Source organism: Sebastes fasciatus, chromosome 1 (assembly GCF_043250625.1).
Source record: "Sebastes fasciatus isolate fSebFas1 chromosome 1, fSebFas1.pri, whole genome shotgun sequence".
NCBI lineage: Eukaryota > Metazoa > Chordata > Actinopteri > Perciformes > Sebastidae > Sebastes > Sebastes fasciatus.
Window position 1 is genome coordinate 29,310,211 of NC_133795.1, and position 23,573 is coordinate 29,333,783.

The 23,573-nt window shown below is 41.8% G+C and overlaps 1 protein-coding gene across 1 annotated transcript in view; it reads left to right on the plus strand.

Annotated features, from left to right (window-relative positions):
* The window catches only part of snta1 (syntrophin, alpha 1), a 42,460-nt gene that overhangs the window by 5,426 nt on the left and 13,461 nt on the right, over positions 1-23,573 (plus strand). The window contains exon 2 of the mRNA XM_074641912.1: positions 7,970-8,155. Within this exon, the coding sequence (XP_074498013.1) occupies positions 7,970-8,155 (186 nt within the window). The remainder of the gene's footprint in view (positions 1-7,969; positions 8,156-23,573) is intronic.

The window sequence follows — 23,573 nt, forward strand, 5'->3', positions numbered from 1 at the left end:
TTCACGAGAAGAGTCCATATAAACGTCCCCCTCTTGTGGTATTCACAACCTCGTAAGTGGAAAGATTCTGAAAGTTCAGAGTTTACGAGTTGTGACGTGTATGTTGACGTTGTCAGAAATGGTGGAGGCCATGGAAGTTCATTTTCAGTGCATAATAAGTTAATATATTGTTGATATTGCCAACGGCTTCATCTTTTTCCTCTGTCATTATGCCTTTGCAAGTTACCCACTTGCTATCTTGCTAAATTGTTAGCCTCTGTGGCTTCTAGACGCAGACAGTAACGTTAATATTGCCGTTGCTTAGCAGCGGTGTTCTCACGACTTAACCACTTGAACGCCAAGCATATTGTGTACACGACTTCCCATGTTGTAAACACAAGCTCACGAGTTTCATTTGAATGCACCATATGGTTTTGCCACAATTTAAGTCACAATAACAGTATCACAACAAACATGATGTGGATTTAATAGCTTCCCTGACATTGTTTATATTGTCCCAGTGGGTTTTATGCCAGTGAGGTGTGTTTTGGTTCATTGCAAGTTCAAAAACAATGCTAGGGATTTTTAGGGTAAACATTATGAAACCATGTTTTGATGCCTCCAACTCTCTAGACCAGTGGTCTCAAACTCAATTTACCTGGGGGCCGCTGGAGGCAGAGTCTGGGTGAGGCTGGGCCGCATCAGGTATTCCACAAAAAAAGCTTTGTTAAAAAAAAAAACAATCTTCTCAAACGTCATTATTAACAGTTCTTTAACTTGAATGGGTTCTTCTGAACATGAACTGTCCTGAACATTAATGGAACATTGAAGAACATGAACGGTTCTTCTGAACATGGCCTCTATTGCGTCTCCCACTTTTCCTGAAATTGTCTGTGCTCGTCACCAACCTTTCTCTTCACTGCAGGCTTTGAAAAAGACATGATTGGGGCTGTGTGACAAGATATATATTCATTCCACTTGGTGTCACTCCGCAATAAAGTTGTGCCTGCTGTGTTTGTGTTGCTCTGCAATTACACCACCAAACCGCTAGTTGGCGGCGGCGTCTCTATGAGTTTCCTTCTTCTTCTTGTACTACAAACAGAAACTGAGCGGAGTTGGAGCTAATAACTGTTGAACCACAGAACTTTTACTGACATTACTGCAACGCCGAAAAGAGAAAATATATCTGAGTGGATTTGTGTGAACAAACATTGAAAAGATGGAGGCAGAGAGAAGTAGAACTTGGTCCTGGCCGCTCAGCATCGCTGAGAGACTGGACCAATCACAGCTGTTGCGGTCTGCGTCGCCGCGACGTGTAGTTACATTTCTGGAGAGGTGCACGTCAGGCTACGGCGTCGATTCAACGCAGAAGTATAAATCAAGCTTTAATCGAGTTTATGCGATGTTACACGGGCGCCGCCACAGTTGTTGTGAAATGTTTCTCTGCTTGCATCAAGCCCGGCCGATTGCCCGTCCCCGGGAGCCATATACCCCACTGTGATTGGTAGGTTCGTTCAGCTCGGGCTCGCGCAACAAAGGGACCTTCCACGGCAAACTGCCATTCACATAAAACTCGCGGGCCGAGGGCGCCTGGTTAGCTCAGTTGGTAGAGCGGGCGCCCATGTAACAAGACTTGGTCCTGACCGCGGCGGCCCGGGTTCGAATCCGGCCTGTGGCCCTTTCCGCATCCACTCTCTCTCTCCCCCCTTTCCAAGACTCTATCCACTGTCCTGTCAATAAAAATGAAAAAATGCCCCCAAAAAAAACTTTATAAAAAAAAAAAAATTTGCGGGCCGCACTAACATTAAACTTTCATATCAAGGTGGGGGCCACAAAATATCGTCTTGCGGGCCGCAATTGGCCCGCGGGCCGCGAGTTTGAGACCCCTGCTCTAGACACAGATATTTTTTGTCAGCTAACAAGGCTCAGGTGCAGCACTGTTATGTAACATATCTATTATTAAAAAGCTAGTCTCTCCTTATGTGGCTCTGCAAGTTCATCAGGAATATGCAACCACATTGTTTTGAAGGTTTGTGTTCCTGTTGTTTGTTCCAGCGCTCATTAGCACTGCGTGCAACTCTGCAGCTGATGAAGTTTGATGAAGTTAAATGCTGATCACGCCGAATCCTTTGAAAGGAGCATTATCGCAACAAAACACATTGTTAGCACAAAATTGCCTAATTAGGTACATGTCAGTGTTGTATAAACCGGTACCATTCATTTACCTATCATAGTGGCTCCACCCCACCTCCTCCACCCGCCACCCACCTGTCAGCTGAGTGACAGGCTGCCAGCTGGCAGGGTGCTGAACTGTGTTTGACATGAAAAGTTGGAGGAAAAAAAAGGTAGGGATGGGAAGGGAATATGGGAGGATTAAGGGTTGTGTAGGAGTGGCAGACATACAGTATTGACGGTATTTTTCCTACAATATGTCAGCGATGTTGATTCAGCAGTCATGTCAGCGAGAGGTATTTCAGATTGGAAGCAAACTTGAAGAGAGGAAGAGAAATAGAAATTCCATATAAAGGTGGAAAAGGGGCACTGTGTGCAGTACTTGGGTACCCTCACCTCCTTCGACTGCTTCATAGTTTAACTTAATAGTTTGTCAAAGCAGGGGGTGAAAAGAATCTTCGCCACCTTCACTTACATCAAGTCATTTTGTCTCCTTATCGATTCAAATATCTACCATCTGCAGAGTCAAGTGCCAAGTCATTTGGACACCAATATCATCCTCTCATCACTTTGACACCGATGTCACTGCCATCCTCTCGAACGACCAGGTCTTTTTTGCCTACTTGTCCAACCATTTACTTAAAATAGATCCTTCACATCAATTTCCGCCATTCATCAAGTAAAAGGAGATAGCACTGCTGTTGGTTAAGTGGGAAATGCTGTGGCGAGAAGCACTCTATTAGCATGGGTTTGTGTCACGTTTTAATGAAGCTGAAAGGTCACTGGCCATATCCTGCACTGGCAATAATCGTTCCCTACATCTACCCTGCATTTGAGACTTTCAATTCATTTTGTAGCTGCATCAGCAGCCAGCAGTAATGTTTTCTGTCAACATTTTTCAATTTTAACTGCTTTACTCTTCAGTTTAGTGCACTTCAGGGTACACTTTATAAGTACTTTTTAAATGTAAATTCTATAAATACTTGAATAGTCCCTGTAGTCAATAATTGCTGGATGTCTAGTGGCTTTAAATCCTTCATGTAGGCGATACATACAGTCTGCGGTATGTGTATTGCTGCTAATAGTACTATGGAGTTGTCATGCGCTGAAAGGAGAATATAGAGCAATGTAATTCACTACAGTTTCTATGGTAGTTCAAATTGGGGGCAAAGGTAAGCTGAAGGTCAGAGAAGCAACTTGTGACCGAGAGGTATTCAAATTTAATCCTCAAACCAGCTGGGGAAGGTTTGGATGGGGGCAGTGAGCAGGACACTGGCCTCTCACAGGGCAGCAGACCATTTAACTTGACATTCAGAACCACAAATATCGTATTTTTCCATCTTAATTGTGTTAGATATTGATCAGGGAATAAGTGTCAGCAGGACTGTAAACTGCTGAGAAACAAGCAATGGCATTACTTAAAGGAACAGTATCTAACATTTAGGGGGATCTATTGGCATAAATGGAATATAATATTAATAAGTATGTTTTCTTTAGTGAATAATCAGCTGAAAATACTAATATTTAGACTTGGCTGACTCACCTTCTATCAGGATTTTGGGGTTGTATTAGCACAGGGTACCAGAGGACCGAGTGAGTGTCAGAGTATCAGAGAGCACTGATCAGACCAACAGTTCCTCAGCAATACAATCCCACAGAAAGTCAATAGTAGTAGAGTTGCAACTCCTCCTCCTCTACCACTTCTTCCTACAGAGCTAAATAGATTGTCTCTCCTTACAAACAGACCACAATAATCTCCCTTTGTTACAAAGAATAGTATAAGTGTTTAGTTTTTTTTTTTATGTTTCCTAAAAGGTAACCCAAGGCAACTTTATCTGTACAGCACATTTCATATACACTGATCAGCCATAACATTAAGACCAATGGCACCTGGCAGTGGGTGGGATATATTAGACAGCAAGTGAACATTTTGAACTTTGAACTTTGTGTTGGAAGCAGAAAAAATGGGCAAGCGTAAGGATGATTGACAAGGGCAACATTGTGATGGCTAGACGACTGGGTCAGAGCATCTCCAAAAACTGCAGCTCTTGTGGGATGTTCCCGGTCTGCAGTGGTCAAGACTTACCAAAAGTGGTCCGAGGAAGGAAAACTGGTGAACCGGCGACAGGGTCAGACCCAAGGCTCATTGATGCACGTGGCGAGCGAAGGCTGGCCCGTGTTGTCCGATCCAATAGAAGAGCTATTGTAGCTCAAATTGCTGAAAAAGCTAATACTGGTTCTGATAGAAAGGTGTCAGAACACACAGTGCATCGCAGTTTGTTGCGTATGGAGCTGAGTAGCCGCAGACTGGTCAGGGTCCCCATGCTGACCTAATGTTATGGCTGATCGGTGTATAGAATAATTCAAAGTGCTTTACTGAAGACATAGTGACAACAACAACAGAAAGAAAATAAAAGTATAAAAAACAATTATTCTACAGATCTGAAATTAGCCTTAAACTCAAATGAAAAACAATGGTAAGCAGATATTGTTTTAGCTGTGGCCTACAATGAGTGAGGTAGAATAACATAACGTAATAATAATACTAATAATAACATGGCATCCAGTAACTTGAGCCCTTGAGTGGGAATTGTCACACCCAAGTTGAAGCATACCATACCGAGTTGGTTATGCCTCACAATATAAAGGGCATTAAAGTCCATAGTATTGGCTTAGCGGTGTTGTGCTCATATCTTTTTGGTCCTTCTGCAGTTTCATCCATGCCGAGCAGTCAGAATAGAAACCATGTCTCTCTGGCGGGTTACAGTGTTACTGTTAGGCATGGCTAGACCTGTATATGATGGTCTGCTGTCTCCCCCACTGATTAGCAGTGTTCAGTATGTTCATTTCTGACATGCTCAGGTGTCTCTAGGGCATTTAACAGTTGCCAAAAACTGCTCTTTTTTTATTAATTCAGTTCTTGTCTGACAGTCACAGCTCCACTTACACTTCCAGTTAACTGTATGCTACATTATTTGAACAGAGACTGAATATTGGTGTTTGAAAGATTGCAGTTAAGTATGCAGTGTGTGGACTACTGTCGATTGCAAGAGGTGCTCTTTTTCTTTGCGCTATGCAGAACTTTATATGGTTGTATTTATCATGGGAAATTCTGCAAATCGTCTCTATGTCCTTGTGGCAAATTCTTGTACATTTACTGTATTTAAAGTTTCAGTAGGCAGTATATTTTTGCCATCATTGGGCAAAAATTCCATAATAACAGCATATAGCATATTTTAATTCAAGTGTTCTGAGAGATAACTAGACTTCTGCTCCTCCTCATGGCTCTGTTTTCAGGCTTTAGAAAATCTAGCCCGTGACGGGAGACTTTGACCAATCACAGGTCATTTCATTGAGAGAGTGTTCCTATTGGCTGTGCTCCGGTCATGTGACCGGAACTTGGTGTTCCTTCACCAAATTTCACATTGGCGGCGGCGTCACAAACTTTTTCATTTTACAGCTAAACCGTGCACTACAAGATGATTCTGAAAACATTTGAGGCGAGAAATAGGCATTGACATAACAATATTGATTCATATTTGATCAGCGCTGCCTAGTTTGGCCGTTTGGTCGGAGTTTGCGAGTGATTGACAGCTGGCTCTCATAGACAGCAGCTGGACAGCGGACCTCAGATCAGCTCTTACTGCTTGGCTTCCTCCGGTCTGTAAAATCTAGCAGATTCCGTTAGGAGCACCGGAGGACATCGGAGGATACAGATGCACATGATTTTTTTCAGGTTACCTGTTTCATGAACTACTGTCACGATATAGCGACCGTTTTATAAAAAATCTTTTTTAATCATATTTGCTCCAATCTCGCCTACTTCAGCTTTAAAGATTCAAAACTGTTATTCAAGTTAATGATTTTTATGCCTGCGCGTTTTCCGATTGTTAGTCCGTCTGTCTGTTCGTACCATTCTGATGAATGCTATATCTCAGGAACACCAGGAGGGAATTTCTTCAAATTTGGCACAAGCGTCTACTTGGACTCAAGGATGAACTGATTTTGGAGGTCAAAGGTCAAGATCACTGTGAACTCAAAAAACACGTTTTTGACCACAACTCAATAATTTATATGCCAAACATGACAATGTCAGACAAATGTCAAATGTCAGATAAAATTGCTGAAAGTCCCCTTCACGTCATCTCCACTTTAAAATCTCTATCAACACATCATGATTCAGTCAGCACAGGGCATCACCTCACTTCTAATACTCAGTCATGCAGGTAAACAACAATCTGATTTCACGAGGCGGTCAAGTAGAATCCCTCTTCCTCAAACCTGAACAGCACAGTGACTGACATGCATAGTAGGAGTGTGTCAGCTTAGCACCCCGGTGTGTGTCTGTTTTTTTTTTTTTAAATTAAGATCACCATGCAGCTGCCTCCAAAGGAAGATACATGAGTTAAATCCAAAGGAATCACCCACAGGAAGCAACCTGTGGAAGATGTATTTAAAATGAATTAAATGTAATCCTCCTTCAGATCATTTCTCACTAGCCCGAAGGCCAGAGTCCAACTGCCAGCTGACATTAATGACCATATTTCTCAAGGAGAGTGGGAGCCCACAGCAAGAGGCGGATCCATCAGTCTACTAGCTGACCTTCATTTAACGAGAGAAAGAGAGAGAGAGATAGGGAGAGATAGCGAGGGAGAGGGAGGGATGGGAAACTGGGGAAGTTAGTACAGGAGGGTAATCGCTACTGTCTGTGTCTGTCCTCATATGCTCTCTGTAATTTAGGTGACTGAAGTCAATTTACAAGTTTACATGATCAGATATGGGGATTGCAATGGTTGGACTCAAAATAGGTGTGTGTGAGTTTAAATTGTGTATTTATGACATGCAGTTAATGGACAACATACTGATAATGCACTGTATCTTTATATTAAACTAAGTTGCTATCTTTGTCTTGGGTTCCACTAGGGGAAGGAGCTTGGGTAAAAAAAATTATACAGGATAGTATCGCAGTATTTTGCATGGCGATATATCAATACCGATACACGAACGTCAAGTATTGATCCTTTATTATATAAACTATTAACCTCTTAACAATCCGACGGTCTACTGGGGCCCGGCCACTATACTGACTTACAGAGGTTGTAGCAGGCTCAGTCTTGGAATAATGCTCCAAAGTCCAACATTTTGGTGAGGAAAAACTGGCATGGTCATTTTCAAAGGGGTTCCTTGACCTCTGACCTCAAAACGTGTGAATGAAAACTCTCAGATGAACAGAGTGAAAACTGTATCTTATTAGATAAAACAGATGTCAACAAACTGCATTATCTGCAGTTGAAAAAAGGTAATAAATCGCAATACATCGCAATATATCTTATCGTATTACTCAGCATATCGCAAAATGTTTAAAATCACAATAGGATTGTATTGTGACTTAAGTATCGTGATAATGTCGTATTCGCCTCTGGTGATTCACACCCCTAGGTTCCACTGTCAGTTATTATTTCTGCTGTCATCTCCTTCAATGTGACTTGCAAACTCTACCTTCCAGTGTGAAGTTGGCATTTTGCTTCCAGCGTCATATTCCACAGCCTTTAACAACATGCCATATCCGATTTTGTCAGAGTACTGGAGCTCTTAGCATAAGCACTTGCACTTTGCATGGATTGTATAAGTAGAAAATAGCTTAATTCCCAGCTGCTCCGGCGATAAAGCTGATTAGGGGTCAGAAGCTGAGTGTTAGGGTTGCAATGTGCAAGTGTGAATGTATGTATAATGTGCAACTACTGTATGTAAAGCCAGCTGGTTCCTGAAAAGAAATTCCAAGATGAATCAGCAATATTTTCCCCTTCTTGTCACGCAGGTGGGAAGGAGAACAAGATGCCAATCCTCATCTCCAAGATTTTTAAGGGCCTGGCTGCTGACCAGACGGAGGCGCTTTATGTCGGTGACGCCATATTGTCTGTCAATGGCTATGACTTACGGGAGGCCACGCACGATGAGGCTGTGCAAGCGCTGAAGAAAACTGGCAAAGAAGTTATCCTTGAAGGTAAGATAATTTTCATTCAGAAAAAAGAAGTCCTTCTGTCATTGTCGTCTTTCCATTTTGTCTCTGCTTTGCTGTAAGAACATTCTGCAGAGTGACAAGAAACTAGGAGTTAACTATAAGACACACTTGCCAAACATGTCACAATTATCCCAGTTGCATGACTAAGAAGTCCTTCATATTTCTTTAACAATGTAATCCTCAGAGTGGGACAGAACAAAATCCTCATCTTTCACGAAAAAGGAGCACTTCCCCGTCTGCCCTCCAATGCTCCAAATAGATACATTTCATACCTTGATATGTTGTTGCTGCATTTCTCCAGCAACTTTGGTTGATTTCTCCTCAAGGGCCATATATGAGGAGCTGAGACTCAAAGAGACGATGTGTTGAATCAGAACTTTGATCAGACTTCCTCGGGAACATCAAAATAATGAGTTGAACTGAGGAAACCAAAGACTCAAAATTCGCCAATATTGTTGTGGCTCTCACCTCTGAGCGTCTCAGCATGCTAATGAGCAGTCTTCCCGACCATCAAACACTGTTGACACTGATAGAAAGTACTTTGTTGCTGTTTGTGTTGGAACTAAGAAACTAAGAAAACTGGAAGGTAGGAAGGTTTGCAGTGGAGTCAGCAGGCATTTGCAGGTGTTTTTCTTCCCTCTTGCTCTTAACTCATTCACGTGAGCTGCCAGTGCTAATGGACTGTATCTCTCCCCTTTTCTGTTTCAGTCTTACAGTTTAGCCGGATTTCTTTCTATATGCATATCTAACTATAGCGAGGAATCTCTGTCTGTCTGTCTGTGTGCATATCTTGATAACTGCTCATCCGACCTACTTCACACTTGACGGGTGTATTGCTCAGAACTCAAGGGAGTGCAGTGTTGGAGGTGGTGCAATTTGACCAGATGGTGGTGTTATAACGATGAACTTTACGTTTTGGCATGTACCTTTTTAATGTTAAGTCTCAGATATAAAACTTTCCTTTAAAAATGTTTTTGTTGGTCCAGATGAATCTATCCATATAAGCCACGCCCATTTGCATCTAGACTATGCAAAGTGTAAAATAGCCAATATGTCATGTTTGTTCCTTGTTACTGATAGAGAGTTCAATCATCCAATCCACCAAACAACTCAAAACAAGAGTCAACACCAACAGGAGAATACACTGTTTACCATTGACGGAGCATTTTGGCAAATTTTTCTTGGGCGCTACCCACATAATCAGCTGTGCTGCTCATCCCACAAATGCATGATCCTTACAAGTTGGACATCATTGCGAAGGTAAATAAACAGGCTTTCCAACGATGTAAAATACAATGCCAATTAGCATTGTAACAACCGAGAAATAATCCACCAAACACAAGTTTCCGAACTTTGTTTTTCCAGTTTATATATACCCCTCCTCCCCAACCCAACCCAACCTTTCTATCTATCCCTGAGCAGTGCCACCTCAGGTGATAAAGACCTCTATGTGTGCATTGTGTCAGAATTGTCCATTCCTTCTATAGAGGAGATCATCGATCTCTAAATCCTTTCAGATACCTCCAGTTTGTCAATAAGGATATGTCGGATTCTGTAGCAGCATCATCTAACTATACAGGAAGTATTCTCTCTCTGTCTGTCTGTGTATGTATGTATGTATGACTGCCCTTCACATATCTCAAGAACCGTTCATTCAATCAACTTCTCACTTGGCGGGTACAAGCAGCCATACCGCGGTTCTCGACAACGCTGCAAGCAGAACTTCTGGGGGCCAAGCAATCGGCCCGTTCCGGATGGGCACGCGCTCCGAACGGGCACTGCCTAAAAGCATCAGTCCGCCAGCAGTTGTGAAAAACAACATGTCTAATCTGCGACGTGGTCTTTAGCTGTGAGGACAGAAGAAAGGGATTAAAAACAATCTTTGGTCTTGCCAACTGATTGCATCACAGGAATTCTGCGTCTCCCACCATTAAGCTGACTTCAAGTCACTGGGTTGAATTGGAAATTCACTCGCTACAAATGCCCAGCGTCAAAGTTTGAAAGTCAAAGTTTGAGTGATGTTTTATACAGTATGTTGCCATTCAAAAAGAATATGTTTCCATCAGCAACCATAAAACTTGACACTGTTGCTTTGCTTTTATTATTCTTTCCATTGATCTGTATATTCTGTGTGTGTCAAAGTCCGTGTTTTCAGAGCGCGCTCACCCGCAGAGTCTAAACAGTTATGTTCAGTGACGTGAGTCGAACTGACACTTCAGACCCTAGGTGCTTTCGACATATACTTCTAGATGAAAACCCAGTATGTCCAAAAAAGTATCTTTAGGAACTGTGATGAAACAAACCCTAACACTTATTTATTTTAACACTTTAAACAGGTTCAATAAACTTAATGGTAATATACACGGATAAGATTAACTCTTGAGAAAATTAATATTAAGAAAGGATCACCAAAACCAGAGTTACCAGTTTTCTATGTGACAGCATTTTCGTGGGTTAGCTCGCTCGCACAGCGGGCTAGCGTCAGTAACTTCAGTCGGCGGAGCAGATACAGCTCGAGCAACAGCCAGGGGAAATCATTGCAAATCCCCCCGCCTTACTTGTCCACAGTCAGGCAGAAAAGTGTTGATATCAGACGGCTCAACCGGCGCTGCTCTGTGATCCGTCATGTCAGGAATCATTTCATGGGTTTCCCTTCCCCCTGAGGACCTGATAGAGGAGCGAGGAGACGAAAAGAGGCTTGGAGGCTCACTGAGGGGAGAGGGGTTGAGTGTGTGTGTGCGCGTGTTTGTGAGAATTTTTTTGATGTCCTAAGATTCCTTCGCTTGTTTCTGTGCGTGTACGGCTGTCTGACCCGGAGATTGCTGGACCTGCAGTGAGAAGCTTTGGAGTATTTTTAGGGAATAGAGGAAATAAAGAGTGAAAGTTTTTGGTCAACACTTTCCAGCTGCAGTTTTTAAGATTCTGATTTTCTTTCAAGACTATTTGTGCATCTCATAAATACTTGTGAATACAAATGACATGAAGTTCAAGCACAATGTTTATTTCGTTTTTTGGCAATTTATCAAGAAACACAGTCAGAAACAAACTCCTTCTTGGCACCCCGTACAGTGTTAAAGGTCAAGGTAGCAGTCTTTCTTACATGTGTGCACAGCAACAAACAAGCCACCACCACCGCTGCGCTCAAGGCAGTTTGCATCGCTCTGACTGTGAAATTCATAACACAGACGGCCTTGACTGAGATCAAGGAGAAACTGCCTCACATTAAAATATGTGGAATATGTGAAAACAGTACTACTTGAATATGTCAGATAGTAGATAATGTCACAGCATTTAAGGGAGTTACATTCGAAGCCTGGTTGGCATTCTGTGCTCGCGGCAGGATTTTTGTTCCTTTTTGACTCTTTTGGAAGTCAAGTAGAAATATTTTTGATAGCCTGTATCAAAGCTGCTGAGCTCTGCCTCATACCTGAAGCGGTATAATCAAGGTGAAGGATGTTTTCAAGGATGCTTACTATTTCTTTCAGTGAGTGTGTACTGGCTAAAAGTGTTGACTTCAAAATTGTCTATGTGCGTCAAATTAAAACGTTAGAAAACAAAAAACAAGATTGTTTTTGAGAAAGGGTTAAGGGTTTAAAGCTGCGCAGATGTGGCACAGCTGGAAATTGTTTTGCCGTTGTTCACCTTATAGATTTTCAATAAATAATATGATTTTAATTTCCCACACAGTAGCTTAGTAGCCAACAGCAGAAGAAAGGGGCAGCACTAGGCAGCTCCCAGGTGTGTAAAACCTTCTGCCTCCTGTTTTTCCTAAACCTCTAGCACAAATAAGAATGTGAGCACAGTCAATACGTCTGTTTGAAAGAAAAAAATTGCCTTTCTGTGTGTTTACAATAAGATGCCGTCTGCTTCCTCTTCCTCCACCTTACATCAAAATGGTGATGGAATAATCAATGTGCGTCTTCGAGAGAGGAACAGTAAACACCTGAGAGGGTCAGATAAATATAACAGGCCAGATGAAACCATACAACCACTGGTGTCTTCATTTCCGCCCAGCGACATTTACAGCCTGATTGTGTGTGTTTGTGTATGGGCGTATGAGCACACCTGCGTGTGTGCGTGTGTGAGTGTGAGTGTGAGTGTGAAGAGAGAAAGGAAGAGGATGGAGAAGAGAGGTACATGATCTCCTCGACATTTTCCCAGTCACACACACCCTATTATCACACCTGAATGTGCCGTTATAGTGGAGTTACGGATACCTACGGGGTGGCTGCCACAATAAATTGGGAGATTTATATATCAATTTTGCGAAATTGTTAAGTGTGAGAACATCATGAAACAATTACACATGGCTTTATGGAGCAAAAATGAACAAATGCGAAATGAAAAAGAAATTGGGACAGAAATAAAAAAAGATTGCAGACATATGAAGCAGCTCTACAGGGACTGGATGAGCTGGAGTACATAGCCAGCCTGGTCTCACCAAATGGCGTATGAATGACACGGTATTTTGTAAGTCTTTTCACGTGCAGTAACAATGCCTTTGTTGCTTTTGGCGTGTCATGTGTACACCATTAAGTCTTTAGTATTCGGAAAAAAACAACCTGCAACAAGGAAAAGTCATTGAAGTCGGAATTCCAAGTCGTAAACTCGGGCAAGATTTATCTATCAGGAAAGTTGTTAATTTAAAGATGGTTACTTTTTACGCCATTTCCCTTCGCTAATGGCTCTGCGGTAATTGATGAAGGTCCTCTGTAAATGCTCGTGAAGCTTAGAGACTTGCCATACAAACATCAGTTTGCTGCGGGTGTCCATGTTTTCCCAAGCCGATGCACTAGGATGCATTTAGATTTGATGTCGGGAACACTGACTCGGAATTATCAATTTCCGACTTGCAATGGATTGCAGCATGACTGCAATGCAAACACATCCGCGTGAACGCTCAGAGCTAGCGACGTAGAATAAAAAGTGCGAGAGACAGTTTATGGTGGGCGGGACGGGAGGTGAATGGGTCCAACAAACACAGGACTTTCTATCAGGAGACCAGTGTTCGAGACCGGTGTTCGTGCCCCAAAGTGTTGAGTTATTTTGAAGTTAAATTAGTGACGTGTTTTTCATACTTATGTTACTCTGTTTACGTACGTATTTTACTTGGTTAACATACTTTATTAAGCCCAACCATGATGTTTTTTCTAAACCTAACTGAGTGGTTTGTTTGCCTAAACACATAACTGCGACCATTTCACGGTGATGACAAGGCGTTAAATGGCACGCACAAATACTTGTTACGGTGTTAAGCCCGTAGTGTATAAATTACATGCAAAAAGCCTAAAATGTGTCATGACACGCGGAATGTCCTTAAAAACTCATGCTATTAATACGCCTTCCCATGAGATCGGGTTGATGTAGCACTGGTCTCTGAACTGTGTTCACCCTATTTTAATTTGGATTCTACTCTCCCTGAAAATGCATCCATCATTGCCACCAGCTTGCGAGCCAAGGTGAGGCATGTTCCACTATTGTATGAAGCAACCAAGGCCTGACAGAAAAGCACACACACAAAGTAAGTACACAACTACATACTACACGTTCTAACACTCACATGGTGTAAAGCAGAGAGGAAGGATAAATGGTCTACAAAGGACAGGTCAGGACACCGTGAATGTGGGGGGCAGAGAGAGAGAGAGTGTGTGTGTGCATGTGACTTTGTGTTCATGTATCCAAGGAGTCAAAGTGCTGGTACACTATGTTTCGTAGCGCAGGGGAAAAATGTAAGATTGAGCTAGTGAGGCTTGTTGTGAGACCCGTAGTCTGGATATCTGGCTGTGCAGAGCTGCAACTACCTCATTCACATACCAGTTTGGGTTACTGGCAGTACACTTGACCCTTTAGTTTAGTGACTAAAGGCCTCGGTTTATTTGAAACAAACTACTATGTACTAGGGATGTGTCACAATTTTTCGAATAGTCGTTAAATTATAAAAAATCCAACAGTTTATGCTACTATTCGCCCCATCTTAAAAGATAAATATTTCCCTTCTATTAACCGTTGCAGGCGCTGCCTGGTAGTAACGTTACTACTGGTAAAACATGTGTGGCTCGTTCAGTTCGACTCTTTACTGTCAGCGCAGGGGTGTGTGTGAGGCCACCGCGCCGCACTTTGTTTAAGGGTCTGAATGGTGGGCCAGGCCCGTTGGCACCGGACCACCCTTCCTGGACAGACCCCACCACACCGCCGTGAGCGAACCCCAACGTCGTGTCCGCGTGCAAGCGACGCCGCGCCCCTAGTAGTTTCAGCAGGTAGATCAGCTGTTCCAGCAGCGGAGCATATCGTCATTCAACCCGACAGAAACAAAAATAAAACTGACCAAAATCGTCTTGGTTTGTCTTTCCACTTGCTTCTTCCACTGTTCCAACAATATGGTTGAAAAAAAGTCTTAATCCATAGCGTTAGATGGAAAAATGTGCCGCCGCTACATGTCGTTTGCCCCCTGTGTCTGTCTCTCCCTGGTGTTTGTACACACAAAAAGAATTGGAGGCAGCTGTGTGTAAAGATTGGCAGTTTTAAAAGGTTAGAATCAATTCTGACCAAGGGTGGGGGGTAGGAAACTTCTGATGATCTCACAAGCACTTAATTTTTTAGAACGCTGACCCCTTAAAGCTGGGCTCGGCAACATTGGAGAGACCAGTGAGATAGAGCTTGAAAATGATCCAACTGAAAAACCCAGTCCAGTGTTGCCAACTCTTTTCCAATCAAAGTAGCTAGCAGCAATAGCTCCAAATGTCCCTAAATCTAAAAAAGCCGCCAAGTCGGCAACACTGACAGCCCGGCCCTTTAGGCCTCCCTTCAAAGCCACTCCCCCCAAATTATCATAATGAACATAAACAATGAACATGGCTATTGTTAGTACTCACAGCTGTCAAGCTAGCAGCTTGTGGACTCTGGTGACGGCGCAGAGTGCATGGGCAGAATTCATATTTGTTTTTCTTTTCTTTGTCAGAGCATTTGTTGTATTGATTGATTGACGTTTTGGTATTTAACACTCAGTGACTTAACCAAAAATGTCTCATATAAACTGTGTTACAGATAAGTTCAATGGATTAATGGTCTCATACTTGAATACCAGAATGCGAAAAATACTGTGATCTCCCCAGTGTAAGTTAATAAAGAAACACAATGCAGATAGTGTACTGATTTACAATCTGAAATGACTGAAATGGTAGAAGAATCGTATTTGTTTGGTATTATTATTCCGTATGGGGAGTGCTTCCCACTTGGCACCTAAAAAGACTGAAACGTACCATTAAAAAGTAAATTTTTGGCCTCAGTCTGACGAGACAGTTTGACAATCTTATTCCATGTGGTTAGGTCCATTTTTGTACTTGGTGAGGGTATTAGCTTAATGTCAGCCTGAATTTACTTGGATATCCAGAGGGACATAATTTCCCTGAGAGTCTGTGCGCATATGTGTGTGCACAAGAGGGTGAGGGACAGAATGAGGGTTTTCCTCTGCCAAGGCATTTCTGGACACTGCTGCTTCTTTCTGCCCTGTCCTTTTCATTAAGGTAGTAGTGCTCAGGCTGAGTGCACACACACACACACACACACACACACACACACACACACACACACACACACACACACACACACACACACATGGATTAAGTAAGGCTTAGTTATGGAAGCTCTACGGTTGCAGTCTTTCCCTTGTCTAGAACTTCTTTTAGCAGGACATGTCTTGTTAGCTGTATCAAATCTCCTGATTTCTGTAATCCCCACTGGGATGTTGGCCATTGTGTAAGCATGAACTATTGATCAACTTTGTACAAAGTCCAGTGTGTTTGGGAAAACTATGTCACGTTAAAAAAAAAAAAAGGAAAAAAAAGAAGAACAACTAAGATGTAAAATGTTATCCTCTTGCAGTTTGGTAAAGATATGTAAATATCTTTATTGGTGTAAACAAAAGCCCAACCTTTAAAATGTGTATTTAACTATGCAAGAGGAGATTTTTAATTCTATAAATCAACATTTTTTGGTCACATTTTGCCTTCTTCCATAGAAAAAAAACCCACCAGTACGCATGTGTTCCGGAGAACAGGTGATTCAAATCAGAGAGCTCACATGGCAATCACCATGAACATAGATATAAAGTACATAGAAAGGTAATTTAGCAGACAGCTCTCCAGAACATGTTTCTTTATTTGAAATTTTGCTTCCCTTTTTTTTTTTCTACTTTGCTCTTTAATCTGTGATTTTCTACTTTTGTTGATTCCTAGATTATGGACATTGAAGGCCTTTCTTGGCAGTGAATTGCCGCTCTGTGATCTGTTTCTATGTTGATTGCGCGGTGATTTGAAACAACTGTTCTATACCCTATATATGTCACTCAAAAAGGCCTGTCTGGTTTTCTTTCAGTCCTAAAGAAAGCAGCATGTGTTGAAACACAGATGCGTAGAATTCCTTTATGAGTGTGCAGCTCTCTCTCTAAAGGGAGATAAACATTAGAGGCAACCTCTGTTGAACTAGAGTCATGTGTTGTCATGCTGTTTAGATGATGCCCTTTCACGCAGGCTACATTTTGAAGTTTCATCATAGCTATTAATATGAACTCCCAGTGGACACAGTGGTTGTATTCAGTGAATGTGACTACATTACATTGACTGCATCACTCCTCTGGAAGTGCTTTTGAATGGTCAGAATGTGAAAATTCAATATGCACAAGTAGGAATGTGTTTCAGGAGAGCCTGAGGCGAGATTAGATTTGAAGAGGTTCATTTGGGTCTGTGATGAGTATTAGCTGAAGGATGCTTTGTCAGCGTTCTCACCAAGAGCTAACCCCAAACCTAATCTCTCTCTTTCTCTGACACACTCACATGTGCTTCTCTGCATCAAATACTTAAAATTACTGCATTTGTATTGCATACATACAAGTTGTGTGAACAGTAGATTTAACCCACTTATGTATGTAGTCACTTAAGATCTTGTTCATAATGTTACATTAATATAGTCTGGGTTATTAATACAAGGGCATGACAGGCAGCCCTTCAGAAGGCTGAAGACTGCAGACTAGCAGTTGGAGTTACATTTTGCTTTGAGGGCTAAAAATCGTATTTCATATCTACAAATCAAGCTATTCAAGGACGTGTGAATATAGCTTCTCAAATGAAGATACTATATAGTTTTTTTTTAAGCAAGGCCAGCAGAAAGACATATATACTCCAGCCATATCTTCCTGCACCGATTCAAGTCTGGTTAAGTGAGTGATTTATGGAATATAATCACCTTCGGGAGTAAAGTTTAAAGCTCCTCATTGGGACCTAGCGTGCTGCTGGCAAAGACTGTCTATACCATTCATTCTTTGTCTAGAATTCATTCTATACAGGTTCATGTTCTGTTACTGAAGCAACATATGCCTCAGTCGTGTTCACACATGATATATTCTGTAAATAGACGGTGCTCGCGTATGCACTTGCATATGAATTTGCACACACACATACTCCTAGCTGTACTGCTGATTCAGAGGCTGGCCCATGTCTCCTTTTGGGCCGTGCAAGCCAGGGAGGCAAGTGAGATTTTCTTAATTCACAGTTTCCAACTGCAAAGTCTCATGTGGTGTCTTTGGGCCAAGCTGCCTCAGCCCAGTCAGAGATGTGAGAGTTGGTGTTTCTGTGTAGCAGTTAATCTGTTCCTCTGGTGGGTGGCAGCAGCATCTCCCTGTGGTATAGAGTGTTTTTTTTCCAGTAGCCCTTTCGTTTGACTGTCTCGTATCTCTCATTTCTCTAGGAGTTCTTCCCCCCCACCCCCTCTGAGCACCCATTTCCAATGTTATCAGCCGATTTGAATGGGCGTATCAGTGGTTATCACTACCATTCTAAAGGCCAAAACACACCACCTCTGAACAGCGGGCATCAAAAACAGCTGCCACTATTGTTTTCTATGTACACCCCCTACACTGGCGTTGGCTAGGTGTGCGCCGGTGCTTGTTGACGTGCCCCTTAACTCTTCACGCAACTGTCCTATTTCCAGCCTCGCCGCCACTGAAAACACACATTTTTTTTTCCACTCGCTCCCTGCTCGCTAGCATCTCTCACTTCTTGCTGTTGCTGTCTCTCATGTGTGACGATGAATGGACAAGGAGAGACTTGTTGTTGAGGTTGAAAAATATCCCGAGCTATACAACCCACAAAGGCAAAAATGATATTGCCTGGTAAGCCATAGCTCTGGAGATTGTCTCTTAAGCTGACAAATCAAGTTTAAGTAGTGGGTGTCCACACATGATTCAAAGCTAATGCAGAGGTTGAAATAACATTACTCAGATCTTTTACTTTAGTGCTTCAGATGGGCGTCTGACTTCCTCCTTTGCTCCTGTCATAATTACTATGGCAACTAGAGGTCGGTGTCATCATCTTGTATTCATATCCGTGATCAACCATGTGAATATATGATAACGGCCTTCTACACCTACTAGTAGGTGTAGCAGACCCCTTCTAACTCATATCTATGAGGCTGATAACTGCTGATATCACCCATTCAATCGGCTGATAACCTTCGAAGCGGGTGTTCTGAGAATATCCAGCAAAAAAATAAAGGTGCTCTAAATTCTAAAGGTCCCTTCACACTGTGCGAGAAACGTGGTCAAATCTTGAGTCATCAATCAAAAACAGTGGTCCTCGAATCGAATTGTGGGACATGCCGGGACTCCAAAAAATTCGGAATGTCCGCAAACTAGGACTTTTTTTCCAAGACATATTGTAGCACTACAATTCACCATTCAGTCATCACATAATTGGACATTCTTCAAATTGATATCCCACCAAGATTTTTTTAGGCCCATCTCTCACACTGTGACATGACCACTGTTGTTGCACAGTCTAAATAAGTCACTTTAAGAGATTGTAAGATCTATCGTTATTCTTGGTTCTACTTAATCAGTAGCTCTTGTTTTGGTCGCTGTCTTCTGCAGCACAAGAATCCTGTCCTTTTTCTCTTCTGAGTCAGACCTGCAGGATTAATACATTTCTCAGACTGTCCCCAAACATTGCCTGGATAGCTTGTCATGCTGGATTGCCACAGCCACTGGTGTGACCTTTCAATTGTCATCTAATGAAATATGTCTCAAAAAAACAAGTGAACGATAGTGTCCATTAGACAATGTTGCCGTGACATCTGTTGCGGATAAAACTTCTCTCATAACTGGAAGTCCAATTTAAAGTTGTGGTTTGGACATGCACCATTTTTTGCTTTTAATTTTTGTCCCCTTAATTTGACCTGTCTGTCAAATTTAATTGCTAGTTGAGAAGTAAATCTGCATGTTCCAACATTCCAGTGTGCGGACCATGTGAAATCAAACGATCAAATGATTTACTGGGGAGCCTGTGCACAATTAATAAACACATGGTAAACTTGACTGTGTGATCAGATTCTCAACTAGCATATGGCTGCTCAAAATTCATACTTTTGTCAGTGAAGACATAAATGTATGAACCCAACCAGTGTTGGTGCTGGAGCTGTAAAGTTACGCCAATGACATGCATGTACTTTATCACCTAATTAAAACTTTCTGGCTCTCGCTCCTGTGACAGTATAATTATTACTTTGAAAATAAACCTTCCCCTTGTAGCCTGACTGAATCCCTCAGCCACATCCCCCCCCCCCAAGTTTCTTACTACCTATTGGATCTTTGTTCTCAAGGCTCACTTTGCTCTCCTCTGTTCAGCTCTGATAGATAGAAATGAATTATTTAACAGTAAAAAGAGATGAAGGCTTTCTCTTAATTTCAGATGTATCATTATCTAGATGTAGAATTGTTTTGTAGAGCAGTTCAGTGCAGAGCGCAGGTCCACAGTCTGATTTAATTGGTGACTAAATGGAATTCTATTCAATTTGGTATTTCAGTTAACCTTGACTGATCCAGGGTAGTCTCGTTTGGAGATAAAAACTTATTTTTTGCTGTTATTTTTTCTTTTCATGTGAGATGAAATGTCTTTGAAACTGAGGAATGGGAGTGAAGAATGTCTCCGTACATTTTCCAGTGTGCGGCTGGCCAGTTCTCTCCTGCTTCCATTTCACCACCGCCCGTTTGACGCCAACGCACACAAGCAGACTTAAAAACACACACACAGAGCTCACTTATTGTATCTCCACCAGTAGAATATGTGGTTCCATATGCTTTCTTTACACCGACCTAGATAAGTTGATTTCTTGCCCCTTTCTTACCTGGTTGAAAAAACCTTCAATTTCGGATTCATACAACATATCTACGTGATCTGGGTCTCCTTAGGACACAAGAAGACGTGTGCTGTTACTGAATGTTTTTGGCACTTTCAGAGAAATAAATCCCACCCAGCTGGTGCTCCAATTCTTTCAGGTAAACAATCACAAATATAGCCATCGCTCTGAAAAGTCAAACTTTTTTTGTACTTTCTTGCTGCAGGTTATCTGGAAAAATCCACAGGAGTGCCACATATATTGAAATTTGTTGTATCATGCCAGGATAGTTCTTTCTGTCATCTAGCTTCTTTCTTTGTTTGTGTATTGTAAAAGTGACAGACATACTTGCCAACCATCAGACCTCAAGAATAGGGAGGATTTTGAAGTGAAAGCGGGGGGTCCTCTCTCTTTGGACTTTGTTTCCTACATTCTGGTGACTTTTAGAGAATGAAAATAGCATAAGTAGGCCTAAACTGCAACAGCATTTTTATCTTAAATACTTTTTTATTTTACTTTTAATTCTCAGGAAAGAATACGGAATAATTTGCCCCTCTGGCATAAACTTATATTCATCACTTTTCACTCATTCATTCATTAATTTTTTGCTGCTGCTTGAGTATTTAATTCTCTGAGTACTCCATTTCTTTCTCCGTCTCTCACTCACTGAAGGCCCTTTCATATACAACGCGACAACGGCACCACTGCGCTCTAAAACACATTATTTCCAACGCTTTGCGCCGCGCCACAACAGCTTTTCGCTGCGTCGAGCAAAGCCCGACTTTGGGCGCTGTGATGTGCGGCGAGCTCAGCTCAAACCGAGTTGTGTTGCTAACAGCTCTTTTCTACAAGGAAACAGTGTTAGGTGTAGCTGTATTGTTGTCCGGGTGGAAAAAGTAGGGCTTATACACGCTGTACAGTGCCCAGAAATAGATTGTGATAACAAAAAGGGGGAAAAAAGGTGTGAAAATAATCACAAATCTGGAGAAATACAGGAGAAATGTGGCAATTATGGTGACAGAGTGTTAGCACAGTAATATAACTGCTTTGTTTTCAAGAAAAGCAAATAAATATAAAGCTTTTTTACAGTGCTAAAAACTTGTTGCCACTACACATTACTCTCATAAAAACATCAGATAGAAATCACCAAGAAGGAGCAATAAAGTCAATTACAGTGTGTGTATTTAAATCAAAATGTCATGAGACATAATGACGGAACAATTCCTGTCCACACCACTCATCTTCTCCTGCAGTCTGCGTTGTACTGTATTTACTGGGTTTCTGTCCTGTATGTCTCTGTGCATCCCCGCTGTGAAACCTCTAACCCTGCGGACACAAAGCCTGGTTCCTCTTCCTTCAGAGCCGCTGGCCCGTGAGGACATTGCGCTTAGACTTGGCGAGGGAATGGATTAACCCCCAAAATAACATAGCTTTATTAAATCACAACTCTCCCTCAGTCCCTCTCTCCCTCTGTGGCGTCAAGTTTGCTTAACGGGCCCCCTCTGAACCCCGCTGCCCTGGTTCGGGGCCCCTGATAAATTGGTGGCCCAGTCTTTGTGCCACTCTCTCACTTCATTACAGGCTTAGGCTCCACTGAACCATCTCACAGCATTGTGCAGCATGTGCATGTTGGGGATGGAGGAAGGGGAGTAATAGGCAGGCATGGGAGGGTGTACCATTCAGAATCATTTTTTTTTATTAAATTGTTAAACAAATTAACAAAAAATAGTACGGCTAATTGACTTTTTCAGCATTTCTAAAAACTGCCGATGTACCAGCCAACCTAAATTTATTAAACCTAACCCAACGTAGCAGGTTCAGTTTTAGAGTTATCTGAAGGTACTGATAGCATATAAAACTAGAAAAACCTAACGAGGCCATTGGTACCAACCGTATCATGCTAGCTTGTCGGGAAAGAGGCTAAATAACACTTCAAAGTTGGGCTAAATTTTGGCGAGGAAAAACTTTAATTTTCAAAGGGGTCCCTTGACCTCTGACCTCAAGATGTGACTGAAAATGGGTTCTATGGGTACCCACAAGTCTCCCCTTTACAGACATGCCCACTTTATGATAATCACATGCTGTGTTGGGCAAAAACTATGCAGTTTTTTGCATGCCGTATAAGTGTGTTATTTTGCCCATTCTAAAATGGTGTATTTGGAATATGTCTGCATACTGGGGTCCCTAAACAGTCTTGTAATTACTTAATTTGGGTATGACTGTAAAGATGAGACTCGTGTGGATCCAATGAGCCCAACTGTATTTATGTTTCATGATGTTAGTCCCCAAAGTAGCCATTTCATTGTAGCGAGACCATTTTTTTAAACTTGACCTCACTGTATAAAGTGACCTGTTGTGACCTCTAGGATAATCACAGCCTCATAAAACTTTACAACACCAAACTAGAGACCTAGGGCATTCGGAGGATGGATGGCTTTCCTAGATATATTGACAAAAAGGGGGTTTCTTTGATCCCAAATCACAGCATTGCTGTTTCTATGGTGCTCCTCAAGGTCTTGTTGTGTTTTGGAGGGATTATTGATCATTTTTATCAATTCTTGATTGGTAAAAAAAGTGTTAAATTCAGCACCAAAACTGTGTAACAAATGGTATCAACCATTATTATTATCAGTAATACTGCTGAGCGACATCTCAAATTAATCTTCAGGTTCCCAGCTTTCAGGTGATGTACACCACTTCTACGTGACATCTACTGTTGACCTGCTATCTCCCTCTAAAAAGACAAAAATGGGCCTATTGTTGATCTCAGAGGGTTAAGGATTTCATATACACTTGCACATAATAACCCACTAGTATTATGCATCATTCTACAGTACATCACGTAACATTTCAGAGACATTTCTAAACTATTTAAATTTTCCTCCAAAGCCCCATCGCTATTTAAAATTGAGAATCACATGTTAACATCACTTTCATTTGCCTCATTAGGGAAGAAACCAAACTGCTAATGAGGTTCATAAGTCACACAGCAACTTACCGCTTTAAATCACACCGAGCAAATATACACAAACCTATAAATGGAAAACTGAGTTTCTTAGCGTTGCAGACAGATCTCCAGACGGGAAATAAAAAATACAAAAATTTGGAAAGTAAAGTGGAAATGTCTGCCGCTCAACCTCCCTTTCACTCTGTTCTTGTCCTCTGCCAGATCCTGCTCAAGTTTCCTTCACTTTCACTTTGTTGAATTAGGATAATTAACTCTCCTGACACACTA